At 42.4% G+C, this 20,398-nt stretch overlaps 3 protein-coding genes across 3 annotated transcripts; 1 reads left to right on the top strand and 2 right to left on the bottom strand.

Moving 5' to 3' along the window:
• The first annotated feature begins 213 nt into the window (after positions 1-213).
• LOC136445045 (serine/threonine-protein kinase Nek8-like) lies at positions 214-8,800 on the top strand. Its single transcript, XM_066442894.1, has 8 exons — positions 214-358; positions 1,359-1,564; positions 5,705-5,760; positions 6,272-6,342; positions 6,831-6,986; positions 7,633-7,714; positions 8,416-8,624; positions 8,683-8,800. The coding sequence occupies exons 1-8, from the start codon at positions 312-314 to the stop codon at positions 8,798-8,800; spliced, it is 945 nt and encodes a 314-aa protein (XP_066298991.1). The 5' UTR covers positions 214-311.
• A 1,113-nt stretch (positions 8,801-9,913) lies between these two features.
• Positions 9,914-15,173, bottom strand: LOC136445044 (tripartite motif-containing protein 3-like). The gene is made up of 4 exons (XM_066442893.1): positions 14,794-15,173; positions 12,988-13,521; positions 11,751-11,981; positions 9,914-11,532 (listed from the first exon to the last, which is right to left on the bottom strand). Exons 1-4 carry the CDS (start codon positions 15,104-15,106, stop codon positions 9,914-9,916), a joined length of 2,697 nt encoding a protein of 898 aa, XP_066298990.1. The 5' UTR covers positions 15,107-15,173.
• Positions 15,174-16,677: 1,504 nt separating this feature from the next.
• LOC136444245 (tripartite motif-containing protein 3-like) lies at positions 16,678-19,919 on the bottom strand. Its single transcript, XM_066441759.1, has 2 exons — positions 19,625-19,919; positions 16,678-19,337 (listed from the first exon to the last, which is right to left on the bottom strand). The coding sequence occupies exons 1-2, from the start codon at positions 19,899-19,901 to the stop codon at positions 17,737-17,739; spliced, it is 1,878 nt and encodes a 625-aa protein (XP_066297856.1). The 5' UTR covers positions 19,902-19,919; the 3' UTR covers positions 16,678-17,736.
• Between the last annotated feature and the right edge of the window lie 479 nt (positions 19,920-20,398).

The raw sequence follows: 20,398 nt of genomic DNA, 5'->3' as shown, positions 1-20,398 counted from the left end.
ATACTTCTGCCGAGAAAAAATTCTTACAAAATTCGATAATCTCTAACCAAAATTTGTCAAATAGATAAATAAGCGCGTTACTTATCTCTAATTTTTTAATATCTTGCTGTTATGTTGCCATTATAGTCTGTTCTTGAATGATTATATAGGAAAATACTGAGGGCGGTAGCTTTAACTACAATAGACAGCCCTAAACTTTGACCTTTCTGCACATTCCATGATGGCGGCTCCGGATGTAAACATATGAACACTTTTGACAGATTCTGATGATTTTTACTCCCCTATAAGTCAGTAAACGGCCACAAAAAGGGATGGACAAATACGAGAAGATTCGAGTCGTCGGTCGAGGAGCTTACGGGTAAGTCGGGCGTGCCAAAGTTACATCAGTGAGCCTTCACTGGTTGTTGTTTTCTGTCCTAAAATTATGCTAGTTACAAACTCTAACGTAGAATCGGACCTAATTATATTTCATGGTAGGCCCTTAGCATAGGAGAGAAGTGGTTGAATTTCAGCACAGCAAATGATTCTTAAATTTCTAGAACCATTTTTCAAGATCATACATTTACAAATGTTGAGATTTGATTAATTTAATCAAATCTCATCATTTGTAAACGTATGACTCAACGTTATAATACTACACACATAACAGTAATGTTGTCAATACTGTATAGTAATGTTTTCTCTGAATGCTGTTTAGTTGTATTATTGTGAACTCATTTGCAAACTTGATTTTCATCCTTGCAAGATCCTTGCACTTTAAGTTCTCAATTCTAGATATATTATTCAATATTAGGCAAAAGATTGAATTACATATTAATCAGTAATCAGATTTACTACTAGTAATATATATATATATATTATATATATTATATTATATATATTACATGTGTTATTTTAGTAATCTAATCTGCTAATATTATTTTGCCTACCAGTCGTCGAATGTCCTGGTTGTAAACGAAAACAGCGATTGCTGGTATACAGGTGGAACACAGACAGCAAATTAATGATATCATTACCACACATTGCACATTATACAACATATCCTGTACAACATGATGTTGTATATACTTATAATATATGTACTACAAGCACGACTCAATAGAACAAAGCATATATGGTAATTAGACTGCTATTTAAACCTATTATAATATTATAACTGCCAAATATCTTTTGTTAACTTTGGTCAACGTTGCATTGGAGTAACAGCCGTTGCATAAGATATGCCTTTGAACACAACTAAATGAACCTATATTCGAGATATTAACCTTGAATACGCTAACACGACCTTAAATGCTTACATTCTGCCGATATGCTTGTATTGTACTGCCTTTCTGAATAATGATACCCCCACCCCCAAGTACCGTGTACCTGTGCAAGCGTCTGGATGCTCAGAAAGAAGTCATCATCAAGCAGATCCCCATCGAGCAGATGACAAAAGACGAGCGACAGTCGGCGCTGAACGAAGTCCGTGTTCTCTCCATGTTACATCATCCCAACATCATCGAGTACTACGAGAGCTTTCTTGAAGACAAGGCACTCATGATCGTTATGGAGTACGCACCAGGTCAGTTTGTTTGTTTGTGTGTTTGTTAACTCTCTATGTTATATTACTCCAACATTTTGCTGTGCCAGCCAAATTTTGGCCCCAGGGACAGAAGGTCTGGAATTGGCTGGTGGTTGGGAGTAAGGCAGTAAGTAGTCAGGGTGTGTTTGAGAGTCAAATTTGACTCTTGATATAAAACTATTCAGGCTGCTACAGACCTAAAGCCTACTGCTTGTCGGTAGCCATGTTTTGCTATGTGTAACCGAGGTTACATTAGATCATCATTTAGAGCATGTACATGACTGTATGTTGAAATGCCCTGCAGGCAGATTCCAGTAGTGTAGGTGTGTGTTGAACTGTTGCCAAAGATGACAGGTAAATTGGGATCTGCCCTTTGTAAAAATGTTAAAACTATTTTTTTCCCTAAACTGTCCGAGAACAAAGGAAATGAATTGATGTGGCCCAAACCTCATAGTATTACCTTAACAGAGATGTTAGGTTGGGCAAGTTCAGCTATTCTTTAGTACTTGCCGGTGCATGGCTCGAAATACTGGGTGCATGCGCACCTTTGTGCACCCAAAATTGGAAGCTGTGCACCTAATGTTCAACGTACTGTGGGTGCACTGTTGCACCTAAGATATTTTTGTAGGTTATAGGGCTAAGGCAAAATATTAATGAAATTTAAGTATCTGAAAGAGTAATAACTTTCGTTGTACCTTATTTGATATATTACTTGTTAAAAATTTTGAAGAAAGCTATAATTATGTGTTGCTGACATTCTACATTGTCATTTTATGTTTTATGTTGTGCACCAGTGCACCTAGTCCCAAAAATGAATTTTGAGCCCTGCAGTGGCTTCAAGCTTTAACCCTGCCCTGCAGGCACATACAGTATGATAAGTGACGTTCTGGCATATTGCCCAATTTGTCAGTTGAGATCCGCCCTTGATAAGAATGTGCAAACAAAGGCCAACAGGCACTCCTTCGGTGGTTGGAAAGGCGTGACGTAAAGAGCTGACCCAACAGAAACAGAAAGTACATGTAAGACTAAGAGACAATGTCGGCTGCTATGTCAAGTTTTGAGGAGCAGATCTATCAGGAGCTGTCCTGCAGCATCTGCCTGGAGCTGTTCACCAAGCCCAAGGTGCTGCCCTGTCAGCACACCTTCTGTAAGGGCTGCCTGAAAAAAGTTGTTGGGCAGAAATCAAATTTTGGGTGCCCAATCTGTCAGCTGCAGGTCAGGCTGCCACCCCAGGGCGTCAAAGATTTGCCTGATAATCACCTTGTTACAAGTCTGTGTGAGAGACTGCTTAAATCGACAACACCGGTACCGTCAGGAAAAACTGGACATGAGCCCAAGACAGGGAAGTGCAGACTTCACCCCTCAGAAGAAGTCAAACGCTTCTGTAAACCGTGTAACGTGCCGGTGTGTGATGAGTGTTTGGATGAAATGCACAGTGATCATCACACAACAAGCCTCAAAAAGGCCTCACAGGACAGGAAGGCCACAGCTCAACCACTCATCGCTGAAGGGAGGGACATCTTAGGGACTTACTGCAGCTTCCTAAAAAGTCTTCGAGTTAAGGAAAAAAACATGAACAAGCAGAAATTGAAGACGGTTGACAGCATCATGCATGTTTACAACCAAGTGGTGCAGAAACTTAAAGAGAGGAAAGACCTCCTTTTGAATAAGCTTGAAAAAGATCACAGGAAAAACATTAATGTTTTACAAGAGGAAAGGAACAAAGTCTTACTTGATATCAGTAAACTATATGCTGCCTGTGATGAAGCAGAAGAAGAAATGAAGGGCGGAGGACTTGCATTTCAACACTTTGAGAGCAGTTTGATTCAGACTTTAGGAAAGTACAGAGGAAAAGCAGCACCAACTCCTGTACAAACCCAGCCTGTTGTCTTCTACTCCACAGACACCCCAGTGCCAGTACTGGGGCAAGTGATGGTCCCTATGGTATTTGGTGGAGAGGGATCAGGAACAGGACAGTTCAGCAGTCCAACCAGTGTTGCAGTGTCAGAGAAAGGGGAGGTCTTTGTAGCAGACAGGGAGAACCATAGAATCCAGGTCTTCACCCTGCAGGGAACATTTGTCCGCCAGTTCCAAAGAGCTACGTGCAATAAACAGATCATCAGCCCAAATGATGTGGCCCTGGACGGGGAGGGGAACCTGTGGGCGGCGGGGTACACAGTCTCTGCTCACTTAGCGGTGCAGTTCAGCAGGCTGGGCAGGGTGCTGAGGAAGATTGATCTACAGGAGACAAAGTGGGTGAGTGGGGTTGCCGTGGACACCAGGAGGAACCACATCCTCATCTCACAAACCACATAGGGGGAACACACAGGGTGAAGTTTTGGGGTTCAGGCCAGACGGGACACTGGTGAGAACTGTGGGTCAGCAGCAGGGGATGAAACACCCAAGGTACATCACTGTGGGCAAAAAAGGGAAGATTCTTGTGTCAGATGCTGGCATTCACTGTGTCTGTGTGTACAACAAGGACGGACAGTTTCTGTTTAAGTTTGGAGGTGAGGGAAGTGGTGAAGGTCAGCTGTGTAAACCCCTTGGCATATGTACAGACAGGGCAGGCAACATCATCGTGGCAGACATGGGAAACAGACGTGTGGAGTTATTTGACAAGACAGGCAGATTCCTCAAGCACATCGCTACAGACATCAAGCGGCCGCATGCTGTTGCCATAACAATAGAAGGACAGCTGGTAGTGACAGATATGGAGAAACACACCATCCACATTCTACCATGCTACTGACCTGCAGGATGGATCCAGTACATTGTTGATATTGCCAATTCAACTTTGTACAGATTGTACATGCTGTATACCCGACAGTACATGACTACCGGCGGACTAGCAGCGTGACACAAATGCTCAACGACCTGCAGTGGCCCCTTCTCTCTGAAAGGAGGAGGAACGCCCGCCTCACCTTCTTCTACAAACTTGTTAATAACCACATTAATATAGACACTTACAGTTTGCTGAAACCAGCCCAGGGGCGCAACCGAGGGAGCCACGACCTCAAGTTTCACACCATCCACGCTAGAACCGACACATATAAACACTCTTTCTTTCCCCGTACCATCCCTCAGTGGAACACCCTGCCTGGCACAGTTGCGACGGCTCCCACCGTTGAGTCGTTCCGTGCCAGGCTGGAGGCCTGCCCGCCTTAGCCCGGGACCTCAACTCCCCCCCTACTATGCCCCTGAAGGGGTTATCTGGGGGCAACAACTATGTAGATGTAGATGTAGACTAACCAGGATGCGATGCCATAGTCTTGCAAGACTGACGGCTGCCAACACACAAGTACCCGACTGAATGTTTGATCCACACAGAAATGGACCCATATTCTTATTGATTAGTGTCGTCCGTTCTTTAACATTCTAGAGGTTTGGCAAACAAACTTTAGGAGAATAGGACCTGTGGCCTAACGTCCCGTCCTAAGGACTGCAACCCTTCCATGGCCAGCTAACTTGCAACAGGGTGAGAGACAACCGTCTCAGGATTCAGACTCACCCTCCTACATGTACGAGGTTTATTAACAAAGCAAAGATGGGGACTTCCAGAAATATCAAATGTAAAGACTGTGTGGCATATTTTCTACCAAGCTGCTGCTTTATAGTATTCAATGTTTTTTGTACCATTGAAGCCACATACTACTATAAGTTAGAACAATAGAGGTTCAAAACTAGTTTTTCTATAATTGCAAACCTGTAATAATGACTATATTAGATGTAGATTTAAAGAAAATGGATGTCAGATTTTGTACATGTATATAATTAATTAGCTGTTGCTTTCAACAACCTACAGTGTGAACTTTAAAACAAGGATGTAAATAACTACTGTTTACTGGGTAATTTCATTATGCTCTAGTAGCTACATGCATGGTGATTAAAAAATGAAATTTTAATATTACTAATATTTCTGGTCTAATTTTTTAATCATAAGATTGAGGAATTCTCCCTTTAACTACTTCTTTCCACTTTCCTTACTTTGATACCCTGGAATGGTACGATGGATTTAGCTTTCTCGGTACGCACACTTAGTGTAGAGATGCTCATACCCCGGTAGCCTGTATCCAGTATTCACCATGAATACTTTTTGTAGCTTGTGCATATTCTCATACTCCACAATGCTTTTTTCAGGGGGAACCATTTTTGAATACCTGCAACAGAGGGGAAATGCACTACTTGATGAAGAGGTGAGTATTACTAACATTCATATTTCTTCAGCCTGTCCTGAAACATTACCCAGATTGGGTATAACTAGTATGTGGTTGGAAGTACAAATGTAGAATTGTAAAGGGTGTATAGGGTGACCCGGGTTCCTTATGTTACATTCAATATATGCATGTACAGTCAATAGAGTACGTGTGTCCTACAAAATTCTGTTGTGCACCACCACAAGCAGGAGAGAGGGAAACAAACTGGACTGTCATTCATTACCTTTTATTATGTACTGTATACAATGCAGTGTTATGTTTCAAATGCTATGTCATTCTATATGAGGCTACAAGTAAGCAGTAAAGAAGAAGTGTTAAAGTGAAGGGGGCTGTGCTTATTGTTTTTACTGGCAGTACCTTTTTTTAGGTAACATGTCATTTCTAGAATTTCAAATCAGTTCGAATTCCTCACCATGTCAATAGAAATAGATCTAAATCAGATTCTGTATCTAAAATTAAAACTGTTTTTTTCCCTGATTTTTCGTTGCAGGAAATTCTACAGTTCTTTGTCCAGATGTTGCTGTCATTACAACATGTTCACGCCAAACAGATCCTGCACAGGTAGGTACTTAGACTGTGTTTGCCAAGGATCGTCATGCAGTATGTTTTTAGTAATATTGGATAAACATGGATATAAAAACTACACATTGTCAACATGTTGCGACAGATTGTAATTTAGGGATGTCATACCTTGTCTTACATTATCATGAATCTTTAATATCATCATATTACTGTTAGTATGTACTAAGGCCTACTTGCTTTTGACTGACTCCTTTGTATTCAGTCATCCTTGTTTTCAAATGAATGTAGGGTCATCCTCTCGAAGAAGGATAAGGATGTCATTTATTCTATTTTGTTTATTTCTTGAAATTGACCATATCTTGTGGAAGGATTGACATAACAGTTGAAGACCTCCTTCTCAAGATGTCAACCCAGAGACCAGACTGTAGTGTTAGGTTTGATCCACTCACACCAGGATGTCACCTACTCGTATCGATAAGTGTGGTGGGTTCTTTAACATGCTCGAGTTTCTTTCTGTTCCCTCACAGAGACTTGAAGACACAGAACATCCTGCTGAACAGGAAGAAGAACGTGGTGAAGATCGGAGACTTCGGTATCTCCAAGATCCTGAGCAGTAAGAGTAAGGCTTACACGGTGGTGGGGACTCCGTGTTATATCTCTCCGGAGCTGTGCGAGGGGAAACCGTATCCTTTGACTACAGAATAACACCTTTAAGAACACCTGTAGTCACACACCTGTATCACACACCTGTGTCGCACACATGTATCAACAGTAAGACTAAGAGTAAGGCATACACCGTATAGTAGTGGGGACACCATGTTACATCTCACCGGAGCTGTGCGAGGGCAAACCATATCCTTTAACAACAGAGGAACACCTTATGCCACACCTGTATCAGTAGTAAGAGTAAGGCTTACACGGTGGTGGGCACGCTGAGCTGTGTGAGGGGAACTGTATCCTTTAACTACAGAATAACACCTTATGGCACACCTGTAAAACACCTGAAACACAATCATACCTCTATCATACACCTTTTTTTCCACACCTGTTTCACACACTTGTACCACAGACCTGCATACCTTAGTCATTTCCCTTACTAAGGCTGCTGTGTAGCTTAAATATTTTGTATTGGTTACAGCAAGGAAGTTAGGCAGCAGGCTTTGAAAATACAAGTGTTTTTATGTTTTCTTTAGCAAAACATTCTGTTGTTCTAGTGACCTGCCAGAGAAAAGGGTCACTTTAAACCATGTGCTCAAAAGTCATAACAAAGTTAAGTTAAGATTTTCTGCAGAAGTGCATGTTTTTTCCTTGACCAAGTTTGTCCATCAGATATAACCAGAAGAGTGACATCTGGGCCCTGGGATGTGTGCTGTATGAACTGGCCAGTCTCAAAAGGGCGTTCGAGGCTGCTGTAAGTGTGGTCTCTGTTTGGAGTACAGGGATTTTTCTAGAAAAATTAAACAAGAGGCAGCACAGACAGGCGAGGGAGCAAAATTCTATGTATTTATGGAAGAATCAATTGCTGAGGGAAGTCTGTATGCTGGATATTAAGCTAAAATCTGAATTCGACAAGGGGGTGCTGGGCTGAAACAAGAGGGTGCAGCGCCCCTCTTTCCCAATTTAGATGAAACCCTGGAGTATCTGAATCAGATTCTGTACATGTACTGTTCAGCCGGTAACCACCTGCTTTGTAGACAATCAGGGTTGTCTGATTTGGTACATCAAGTGACTTGTAATTTCTGAACCCTGTATACATGTATCTAACTCCAGCGTTGTTCTAAACTATCTGTAAATGTCTGTTAGAGTATCCATTATACCAGTATTGTTCAGCTGGTATAACCGTCCCTTCGTGTAACACACCAGCTTTGTATACATTCCCGGTCACTGAGATATTGTTCCAAACTATTGTATGAAGTGGCTCATACAGTGCATTAAATGTGTCCTGATTTGTAATTTAGACTTAAAGGATTGGATGGATGAACCAGAATAAGATCACAGTTTGAACTGTGCATGCACAATGATGAAGGCCCCTAACTTGTAAACAGTCTAGAACATGCTTGATACATGTTCAGAGTTTAAATCATGATGTATATCTGTCATTTCCTCCCCCAGAACCTGCCAGCGCTGGTGCTGAAGATCATGCGCGGCACGTTTGCGCCGATCTCGGACCGGTACAGCGAGGACCTGCGCCGCCTCATCCTCAGCATGCTACACCTCGACCCCAGCAAACGCCCGTCGATCACCCAGATCATGGCTCAGCCCATCGTCATCACGGCGCTCATAGCGCTCTACACGGACCTGGGAGGGATTCAGCCTTCAAAGTACGTACAGTTTCTGTGTTTCTTTGTGATTAGATAAAACTTGATTGTGTAAAAATAGCACCAAGCGCCCGACCATCACACAGATCATGGCTCAACCCATCGTCATGGCGCTCATAGCACTGTACACCGACCTGGGAGGAATTCAGCCTTCAAAGTACTATTGTTTCTTGTTTTAGTTGTTTGTAGAAAAAACAACAACAGCAAACGCCCAACCATCACACAGATCATGGCTCAACCCACCATTATAGTCGTTTTGGCACTCATAGTCATACGCATAACTCTTTCTCAGAAGGAGGAATAAGGGCTGCAGAGTTGCTTGTACCATTCTAATTGAATGTTTTTAGTGTCATGGAAGGTAAGATTTATGTAAGAACAGTAGATGGAAGACCTGGATGGAATATATCCAAAGTACTTATGTTTTGGTTTTAGTTGTTCTTGAATTAAAGGTAGAATCTGATGATCACTTTTACAGTCACAGCAAGATGCAGAGACACAAAGACAGCAGCAGCCATATGATTTTTTCTAGACTTGAGGTACAAACCAAACCAGACTAGTAACACAGCAGTGAAGCAAATATTCTGATCTATCAAGCTGTAATCCTTAAAACTCCTTTGCTGCAAAAAACACTTTCTACATTCAAACAATACAACACAGGTCAGCTTGCTTGATAGTTGATTAATCATAACTAACAAAAAAATCGAAATCATAATTATTTTCATCATGTAATCATCTGACTTCTGGGCTCAAAGTCTAGTAGTAATACTATTGATTGCCTTAAAGTTTTACAGGAAGCAGTCGTAGAAAGAACCTTAAGTTTACCATGCTTGGGTAGCCATTTGACACCAATTTTATAGTGCTAATGGGGTTAGGTAGCAGGGAGGAGTTTAAATTATGTTGGTCTATCACACATGATGAGTTATACAGCCAGGTCCTGTTCTAGATTAATGTTTGATTATGATATGAGATACAAGTCTTCCCACGGATAATTGATTCCTTTTATAACAGAGGCTGTAGTTGTTTTTTAGACTAGAAGTTTATACAAAGAATATATATTGAATCTCCTTAAAATTTGTAAAACTTATCATGAATATGGAACTGCCATGGAAGATCAGAATTAACTAGACTGGCCCCATCTAAAACCAATCATAAAAGTGTAAATAAAAGAAGCATCATTACCATTTTGCAGGCAGTTATATGTCATTGATTATGATAGAGAGCACTCTTAACCTGAAGCCATCCTTGGTAAGCTCGTAAACATATACATGTAATCTGTACTTGTACCTAGTCGGTTACAAATATCTGTACTTCCTGATACAGTGGTCTTCAGGATCAGCTACAAACACATGTCCATCCTCTGTCACAGCCACCCCGAGGGGATTGTGCAGTTTGTCCCCATCACTGCTGATGGTGGACACCCAGGTACCGTCTGGGCAGAACACCTGAAGCTTCTTACTATGTCCAACAACACCATCAGTTGTACCCCCAATGTTTGCCAGAACTATGTTCCCCCTGCTGTCAGCTGACACCCCCATAGGGCCAAACATGTCCTGTGGCTGTCTGCCCTTCTGACCAAACTTGTGTTTGAAGTTCAGATTCTTGTCAAACACCTGAACACGATGGTTGACTTTCTCTGCCACAATAATGTTGTCTTCTTTATCCACACAGACAAATAATGGGCTTTCAAACTGCCCCTCCCCCTGTCCCTGCCCTCCCACCTGTTTCACCAGTGTCCCATCTGCCTCAACCAGGAAGATGCTGTGTTTGTATGTATCGGTTACTACAACCCTCCCATCCCTCTGTACTGCCAGGCTATAGGGGTTTGTGCAATATTCACCTAGAGAAAATTTGTGGAGCAGTTCTCCTGATGGGGAAAATTTCTTCACTAAGTCTTCTTTCCGAGATTTCACCACTATGGTGCCATCAGCCTGAACTGCAAGTCCTGCAGGGCTAGTAGTAGAAAAGGTATGACAAAAGTTCCCACTCAGATCAAACACCTGAACACGATGGTTAGTATTATCAGCCACATACAGCCTGTCCCCCCTGACTGCTACACCTAAAGGCTTGTTAAACTGCCCCTGCTGGCTGCCTTTCTGCCCAAACCTCAGCACAGGGTTGTTACTGCCCACATCTACAGTGAGAGAACCCAGGTCCTTGTTACCCCCCATACAGACCCCCAGTGAGTGTTTCCCTGAAGTCTGAGGTCTCCACTCTGCACCCCAGACCCTCCTAACTCTGCTGGTTTGTCCCTTCCCTGCAGCTAGTTGGGGACTAGTGTGTGCTGTTGTGTGTATCAGGGTGGTTTTTCCCTGGGGGGAGGTCACCTCTATCTGTGGTGCAACATCCCCACCTGTAAGATCTGCCTTGTTGGTTGTGACTGTGACAAAGCAGGGCAGACTCTCTACTGCTGGCTCTTCTACATCAATACTGAACCCTGCAAACACTGACAAGGAACCCCCAGAAACCTGGGATAAGCTACAGGGTTGGAAGGTCACTTTTGTAGGACTTTCCAAACTCCTGTCATCTGTTTCCTGGAAGGAGAGTTTCTTAAACTTTTCTTCCATGTCTTGCCTCAAGATCAGAGCTTCTGTGTCATCTTTACAGTCTAATATCTTTTGAACTGAAATCTCTGCCTCTTTCGTCTTTTTCAGTTCTGTCTCCATCTTTTCTTTCTCCTGAGTGAGCTCCCCTTTCCTGTCCCTGTTGACCTTCTGTACCCTGGTGATCATCTCCTGCTCTTCCAGCTTTAGTTTCGCCCTCAGCCGCTTGTAGTGTTGCTGGATTTCCTTCTCTACTTCCTGACAGTTCTCTTTTGTGGCTGTGATTTTCCTGTCAACTTTTTCCATTCCCTCGGTTATTGTAGAGATGGCTGCTTCTACTGATACCTTGTACTTTGCTGCAATTTTTCTACCTATCATAGGAAGTAAATGGGCCATTGTAAAAAAATATGCCTCAGTATTGTTTGAACCTTTAATACTTTAAAATATTAGAAAAACACATCCAGATGAACTCGATCATTATTTTCACACATTCTTTGATCACTGTTATGTTACATATGTAAGTTTGAATGTCAAGTGATGCTGAAAGCTTCTCTGCTCGTCTGGGTAGAGAGAGATCTAGAAGACTCACCTTCAGACAATGTTCTGTGGCTCCCAGCTGATGCGTAGCCTGAATCTGATGATAGAACACTTCCTGACGATAAGGTGCTTGTTGCTGATTGGGTGCTTGCAATGGATCGGATGCTCCCTGCCCTTATCTTCTGTCTGACCTGTAATTCCTCTGTTTGTCTGGAAGTGTCCAGTGATGCCAGCTGTGATGTCACCTGTTCCACCTGCACATTGTCAGGATGCTGTGGGTCTCCTGCGACAAATTTAACATGACTTGTACAAAATGTACATTCACTGATCCTGAATTAGCTGATCCGTTGTATCTTTCAAACTATGTAGTTCCACTTAATAAAGCTGTGAAAGCACATTCTTTCATATCTTGTCAATAAAAGTAAACTTGCCCTTTGCGTTTAACCAAACTCTACTTGTATCCATCTACCAAGGATGCATCAACGTATGCACAGCTTCATGACTTGCAAAATGTATACTGTCCACAAATAAAGAGACACACACTTAGACAAACAAGCAGTGCCAGAAACATAACTTTCTTGTTGATGTTGATTATAACATTTACTAAACTGTAAAATATTGTTGAGTTATAAATTTGCCCATCTTCTTCCATCATTAGAATCAAAAGCCTTCCCAGGGTGAAAAAAACATGAAACACTGAGTCTCTTAGATAGTAGTTATTTATTTTATTTATTTATTTATTTATTTATTTTGATTTACCACATTTTGTGGAAGGATTGACATAACAGGTGAACTATCACCTTTTCAAGATGTCATCCCAGACCGGACTGTAAGATTTTGACCATCGCACACCGGGGCATGCCCCTACTCTTTTTCGAAAGGTGTGGTGGGTTCTTTAACGTGCGCGGGGTGTTGCTCTCCCCAAACACGGGACCTCCATTTAACGTCCTATCCGAGGGACGTCCCTAACCCTAGATGAGCTAGGTACTCATTTACACCTGAGTGAAGTGAGGAAAGTCGTGTTAAGTGCCTTTCCCAAGGGCACAACGTCGGGGCGCAAGTTCGAACATGTCTCTGGGCACACCTGGGATTAGATCCCGGGACCCATTGTTTGACAGCCGCGTGCTCTACAGTTGTGCCACACGACGCCACTTGAAAAATATTGTTGAGTTATAAATTTGCCCATCTTCTTCCATCATTAGAATCAAAAGCCTTCCCAGGGTGAAAAAAACATGAAACACTGAGTCTCTTAGATAGTAGTTAGCATATAAAGTCTATGACATGTGTACCATTTCCAAAGAAGTCCCTCCAAGCCCTGACGTCCTGCTCCAGCACCAGAGTCTTCACCACCAGCTGGTCTCCTCCCTCCAGGCCCCGCATCTCCTCAGTCAGCAGCAGCTCAGACAGGCTGGTGGAGAGATCCCCACTCGTGCAGGAACCCCAGAAATGCTCAAATTTGGGCTCAGATTCAAACGTCAGAAACAGAATCACACACCCCCTGTATGTGCTCACAATGATGGCTCTCTCGTCCTCAACTTTGACCTGTAGCTTATCAAATCTTTTCTTCAAGCTTTTTTGTGACAAAAAGGATTTTGCTCTTTTCAGGGACTTAACTTTTCTTTCTTCGTAAATGTAAAGTGCCTTGAGCTCCTCATCCCTCATTTTAGTCTTCAGTTGGAGAATCTGCTCGTTTTGATAAACTGTGGTGTACTTATCAAGTTGCTTTTGAAGAATTATCTCTGGTTGCTCTCCAATGGATAAATCAAAACTTTGAGATTCACTCCCTTGAAAGCCAGGGTAGATAGCCACCGCCATTGGCATTGCTGTGAATTAAAAAGACAAAGTAACTAAAAGCCTGTAGTTTAATTTGAGAATTCCAGTTTAGATTGGGACTACCTCCCAAATTTCAGTAATCTTAAACTAAAATGGCTTCATATAACATCTAGTATAGGTGAAAATGAAGTAAAAAAATACATGTATGTAGCAGCCATTGATGACCCCATAGGGATTAACCCATTTATGCAGAATTCTAGGAGCTAGGGCCAGAATTCTTGAAGCTGGAGACAGAATTCTGGAAGCTGGAGCCAAAATTATGGGGGCTGGAGGCAGAATTCTGGAGGCTGGAGGCAGAATTCTGGAGGCTGGAGGCAGAATTCTGGAGGCTGGAGCCAGAATTCTAGGAGCTGGAGCCAGAATTCTGGAAGCTGGAATCAGAAGCTGTAGCCAGAATTCTGGAAGCTGTAGCCAGAATTCTGGAGGCTGGAGGCAGAATTCTGGAGGCTGGAGACAGAATTCTAGAAGCTGGAGCCAGAATTCTAGGAGCTGGAGCCAGAATTCTGGAAGCTGGAATCAGAAGCTGTAGCCAGAATTCTGGAAGCTGTAGCCAGAATTCTGGAGGCTGGAGGCAGAATTCTGGAGGCTGGAGCCAGAATTCTAGAAGCTGGAGCCAGAATTCTGGAAGCTGGAGACAGAATTCTAGAAGCTGGAGCCAGAATTCTAGGAGCTGGAGCCAGAATTCTGGAAGCTGGGTCAGAATTCTGGAGGCTGCAGCTGGAGCCAGAATTCTGAATTTATCTATATGAAGGAAGAGAGAGATGATGTGCAGAAGAAAAAACCAAGTTGTAGGAAGAAAACACCAAGTTGGAATCCTCAGGTATATTATGTGTTGGAAGGTAGATTCTGTAGAATTCTGCATCGTTCTCAGAATTCTTCAGAATTTTGCCCAAGTTCCCAGAATCAGGCTAATCCCCAGGGGTTCAACAATGGCTGCTACATAGTAGCCCCAAATGAACCTGGAATTCCCAAATCAAACAGGAGGCTGTTAACTATATTGTCACAGTGAAATGTTTAGTACATCATAGCAAATATGGGGCATTGATAACAATGAAGGGTTAACCATTTAATTTCATGATACTAATTGAGACACTGATTCAACATGAACAGAATTTGATCTTGGTGGATTATAATCATTAAGGAAGGAAAAAGACATAAAGAAGAGCAAGATAGAAATGGACAACTCGATGTCCCCTCAGCTAAGGAAAATTGTACCATTGTTTCTAGCCACACTTGTGACCTTAACTGGTGTTCAAACCTACGTGGCATGAGTTGCTGTTGTCCCCCTGTGAGCAGCTCCACGAGATGCAGGTACCCAGCATGCCCCAAGGCTGTACGGAAGGTGATGAAAGCATCGTCACCACTCTGCAGGATCATGTCAAGTAGCCTCCTGGTCCTCTGGTGTCTCTGGTCCACTGGGATGGTCAGGATCTCTTGTCTCATCTCCTCTGTGATCACTCTGTGCTCATGGAGATAGTCCAGCACTCTTGTGGCATCCAGGTCCTGGTAGATGGTTGGGTAGTTCCTCAGGAGGAGGGTGCGATGGGCTTCACTCATGGGGTTGGTCTGATGCATGGCTGCTGCTTCTGCTTGTGCTATGGATAGATGGCAACAAAATGGCTAATACGTTGTTCAGCTGGAAAACTCTGTCAAGATTGTGATATAGAATTATGAGCGCTTCAGGAAATTAGTGTTTGTTGTTTGTTGAATACTCCATCTGGAAGCTATGCACATCAGAGAAATCCATACTACATGTATATGACTTGTCTATGACAGTCATACAACCATGGCAACCAAAGGCCGTTGGTCAATCCTACCCCCAGTCGAGCTGACACCTCGGGGATGTATTCAGAATGGTATTTCATTTAATATGTGAAAGCACACATTGAAATGCGCCAGAAGTTCATAATGGTCTCTGACACACATGTGACAACTGAAGGGCTATTATAGGAAATACCTGCTATTTTAGAAGCCTCAGAATCAAATGAGCCAAACACTATGTGTGAAAGGAGCTTTACTTATCATGTTGCTTAAGAATCTTCAGTAACTGTTACAAATTGTTCAGACATACCTTCAGTCTTCTGCTCTTGTTCAAGTTGTTCAGCTTCCTCTGCCAATTTTCCTTTCCCCAAACTTTGCAAAATCTCTACGAGTAACGTCAGGTTACCATTGCCGATCTTGTTATCAGCCTGTAACATTTTGAAAATTTCAAGAGCCGTCGCATGTTGCACTCTTGCCACTCCAAAAATGTCAGGCACCAGCATGGTTCTTAGGCTTCTGACTTCTTCATCCGACAGGTGGTCAGAAATCTTGTGGTAGAGCCGGGTAAGGGCTGAAAGTTGAGCCATGGTTGGTGCAGCCCACAGCAAGATGTGTAGGTGTCTAAAAGAATTGAGAAATAACTTTAATTTTGAATCAGACTTCTCCTGGCATGAAGGGTAACTTTTACATAGAATCTAGCCTGAAGTCCAACCTTGTTGTAATTAGCTTTATTCCAAAGTAGCGGCCACTGAAAGCAGAATAAAGCTAACAAGGCTGGACTTAGGATTACAATGTACTGTAGTAGCAGTCCTGACCTCAGGCACTTATCACATTACACACTAAAGACAAGGTCTCAACATGGCAGACCTCCAAACGGAAGTTAAAATGTCAAAGCCTCATTCATGAAAGCTCAACACTACAAAATGTGATAAGAGCAATAAGCTGTAAGACAGTTAATTGGTCACCATTATTATATATGGCCATTAAGTATTGAGTTTTCTAGTTTATTTTTCTGACTTAAAACCACATTAATCTAAAACTACTGTCAGTAACATAATCGGATTCACACAACATTAGTGAAAGAGTTGTACAGGAATGATACCTGGTATATTGCTTGACCAGGACTGGTTTTTAGTATTAAAAAAACTCACCTTTTTTATCCTCAGGCTGTTAATGCTGAGTTTAGACCTTGGACTGAATGGACTATGAACATGTATCTCAAAGAATGCTGGGAAAGCTGGGTTAATATTAACTTGAAGCTGATTCTCCGGCCAAAGTTATGCTATACTATTAGGTGTTCATGTACACAGTGCCGAGTGTTTAAACATAACAGAAGTTACCAAGTCTTGGTCCAAACCAAGGTCCATGTTGCTTAATAATATATGATAACCTGTCCACATCATCAACTTTATCAGATCTAGCAGGTCTACAATTTTCTTTGATTCTAAATATCAAAAGCATTTTTTAAAGTGTAAAATGACCCTATAATATATGATAATTGCATCCCCTTTGGCATCTGTGATGACATAGCCATACCCTATACAATGAAAGAATGAATATATTCATTCTTTCATTGTATAGGGTATGGCTATAGCATTCCAAAGTACATGCACCTTTCAAACCAATGTGCCCATACATGGCATTTGACTTCATATTATAAGACTCCAATTTTTAGTCAATTAAGATTGCAGGTTTCGGCTAAAAGATAGGCCCCTAGCAGCTTTCTAAGGTATTGCAGCACATTGCTGCACTTGAAAACTTGTACATTGTACATTGTACATGCACAGCTGGTGACATGATTTTCCTGGTGACATGAAAACAAACAAACAAACAAACAAACAAACAACAACATGTACAGACACAAGGAACACTGTGGCCAACTTTATTTACATTATGTATAATCTAGAACATAATATCTAATGCAGAAACAACACCAACAGTACAATGGACCCATGCTACCAAATTGTAAACTAAATAGCTGATTGAATGTCCCAAACAAGTACTACTAAGTTTTAGATGAATTGATATTGAACAAGATAACTACTGTACAACAGTTACCTTATTTTCACTTTACAATAATATCAGTTTATTGATAGCACCACAGATCGTCATGTAAGTTATCCAGCCAGTTTCTACTGTACAGTCACATAATGTTTAATATTATTCTAGCTTAAAATCATGTCTAGCTTAGAAATTAAAGCTTTTTTACAGCCACATACATGGAATGACACTATAGAGCTTGACATAACCAGCCACAATACTCCTCAGTTGGAGGTCACTGACCTTCATCAAGGAGCAACAAAAATGATAGAAGCATCATTGATTTAAGAGTTTTCAGACTGAGGTATCTAAGTATTGCATTATCAAAATAGCCTAAAGTAGTCCTCAGTGAGCTCATAAGGAAGCAAACATTTTCTGTAACATTCTGGTTATATTCTGCACTGTTACATGTATCTGTACTTCCTGATACAGTGGTCACCAGCTACAAACACATGTCCATCCTCTGTCACAGCCACCCCGTGGGGTTTCTTCAGTTTGTCCCCATCACTGCTGATGGTGGCCACCCAGGTACCGTCTGGACGGAACACCTGAAGCTTCTTGCCATGTTCTACACCACCTACCTCAGATACCTCTCCAATGTTTACCAGAACTATGTTCCCCTTACTGTCAGCTGACACCCCATTAGGGCCCCACATGTCCTGTGGCTGTCTGCTCTTCTGACCAAACTTGTGTTGGAAGTTCAGGTTCTTGTCAAACACCTGAACACGGTCGTTGTCTTTATCTGACACAATGATGTTGTCTTCTTTATCCACACAGACAAAATATGGCTGGTTAAACTGCCCCTCCCCCCGTCCCTGTCCTCCCACCTGTTTCACCAGTGTCCCATCTGCCTCAAACATGAAGATACTGTGTTTGCCATAATCAGCTACAACAACCCTCCCATCCCTCTGTACTGCCAGGCCATAGGGCTTTGGACAATATTCACCCAGAGGAAATTTGTGTAGCAGTTCTCCTGATGGGGAAAATGTCTTCACTTCCTTCAGAGATCTCACCACTATGGTGCCATCAGTCTGAACTGCAACTGATCCAGGGCCAGGCCAGGAAAATGAGGAGCAAAACACACCACTCATATCAAACATCTGAATACGTTGGTTAAGATTATCAGCCACATACAGCCTGTCCCCCCTGACTGCTACATCTATAGGCCTGTCAAACTGCCCCTGCTGGCTGCCCTTCTGTCCAAACCTCAGTACAGGGTTGTTACAGCCCACATCTACAGTAAGAGAACCCAGGTCCTTCTTACCCCCCATACAGACCCCCAGTGAGTGTTTCCCTGACTCCTGAGGTCTCCATTCTCCACCCCAGACCCTCCTAACTCTGCTGGTTTGTCCCTTCCCTGCAGCTAGTGGGGGACTAGTGTGTGCTGTTGTCTGTATCAGGGTGGTTTTGCCCTGGGGGGAGGTCACCTCTATCTGCGGTGCAACATCCCCACCTGTAAGATCTGCCTTGTTGGTTGTGACTGTGACAGAGCAGGGCAGACTCTCTACTGCTGGCTCCTGTACATCAATACTGAACCCTGCAAACACTGACAAGGAACCTCCAGAAACCTGGGATAAGCTACAGGGTTGGAAGGTCACTTTTGTAGGACCTTCCAAACTCCTGTCGTCTGTTTCCTGCAAGGAGAGTTTCTTAAACTTTTCTTCTATGTCTTGCCTCAACATCAAAGCTTCTGTGTCATCTCTACAGTCTAACATCTTTTGAACTGAAATCTCTGCTTCTTTTGTCTTTTTCAGTTCTGTCTCCATCTTTTCTTTGAGCTCCCCTCCCCTGTTCCTGTTGACCCTCTGTACCCTGGTGACCATCTCCTGCTCTTCCAGCTGCAGTTTGGAGATCAGCCGTTTGTAGTGCTGCTGGATTTCCTTCTCCACCTGCTCACTGTTCTCTGCTGTTGCTGTGATTTCACTGCTCAGGGTCTCCACTTTCTGGGTGATCTTGGAGATGGCTGCTTCTACTGAAGCTTTGTACTTTGCTGCTACTTTTTCCACTTATTTAGGGTCATATGCAGGTAAGAGAAAATGGACTGTATTAGACAATTTTGTCTTGAAGTTTCTACCAAAATTCATGATGATGTGCCAGGTAAGAAATAGGTCACATGGTTAGCACTTTTGTTGCATACTTCATGCAGTTAGTAACCAATAATATATTGATAAATATGAACAGTGACACTAAACATAGTCACTATAGCTCAGCACATCACTACGACAGTCTGAGTGATTGTTGAATATACAAATTCTACACCGATGTTACTATCATTGATCATATGAGACCTACCTTCCCTCCTTTCCTGCTGCTGGACCAGTTCAGCTTCTTCTGCTAGCTTCCCTTTCTTTAGACTCCTTAAGACCTGTACAAGAAAGCCGAGGTTGCCCTTGCCGATCCTGTTGTCTGCCTCCAGCATGTTGAACATCTTGTGAGGTGTCGCTTGTTCGACTTTCCCCTGTCCGAGACCTTCTCGAGCCAGAATGGCCCGCAGATTTCTGAGGTCTTCTTCTGACAAGCTGTCAGAAATCTTGACGAACAGTCGGGTAAGGGGGGAGAGTTCAGCCATGGTTGGTTTGTGTCTCCTTGCAGGTGCCTGGAGGGAAACAGAAATGAGAGAGTTTGAGATAAATGTCTACAGTTTAATTACTGACCTTGCCGTAGACCTTAGAATTTCTACCAGGATTGATGTTTTGTCGGTGAGCAAACAGAATTCCTCCAAAGTTTTTGTTTTCTTGCTGCTTACTTTCTATCTCTCTCATTGTTTGGAATCCCAGTTTTCCCCCAAGCCTTTGCAATTGGCACTCACAGTGTTCTACTGTCAAAAATAGTCTCAATATTTTACTGTGTAAGGTGCATCTACATTATTCGCAGTACAGTTATTTTTTTTGGATTTTCAACATTGTGAAGCCAAAAACTGATTTTCATGCGCCACATCCACAACTGTCCCAAGAGTTGTTACATTGAGTGAATACAAAGTTATATGACACACATGCAGATGTAAATCTGTTACATGACTTGACTAAATGTGTTTTTTAGTTTACAATATACATGTAGAAGCACCAT

This window comes from Branchiostoma lanceolatum, chromosome 11 (assembly GCF_035083965.1).
Source record: "Branchiostoma lanceolatum isolate klBraLanc5 chromosome 11, klBraLanc5.hap2, whole genome shotgun sequence".
Taxonomy (NCBI): domain Eukaryota; kingdom Metazoa; phylum Chordata; class Leptocardii; order Amphioxiformes; family Branchiostomatidae; genus Branchiostoma; species Branchiostoma lanceolatum.
Note: the sequence above shows the minus strand (reverse complement) of the source record. Positions and strands in the feature narration are given on the sequence as shown.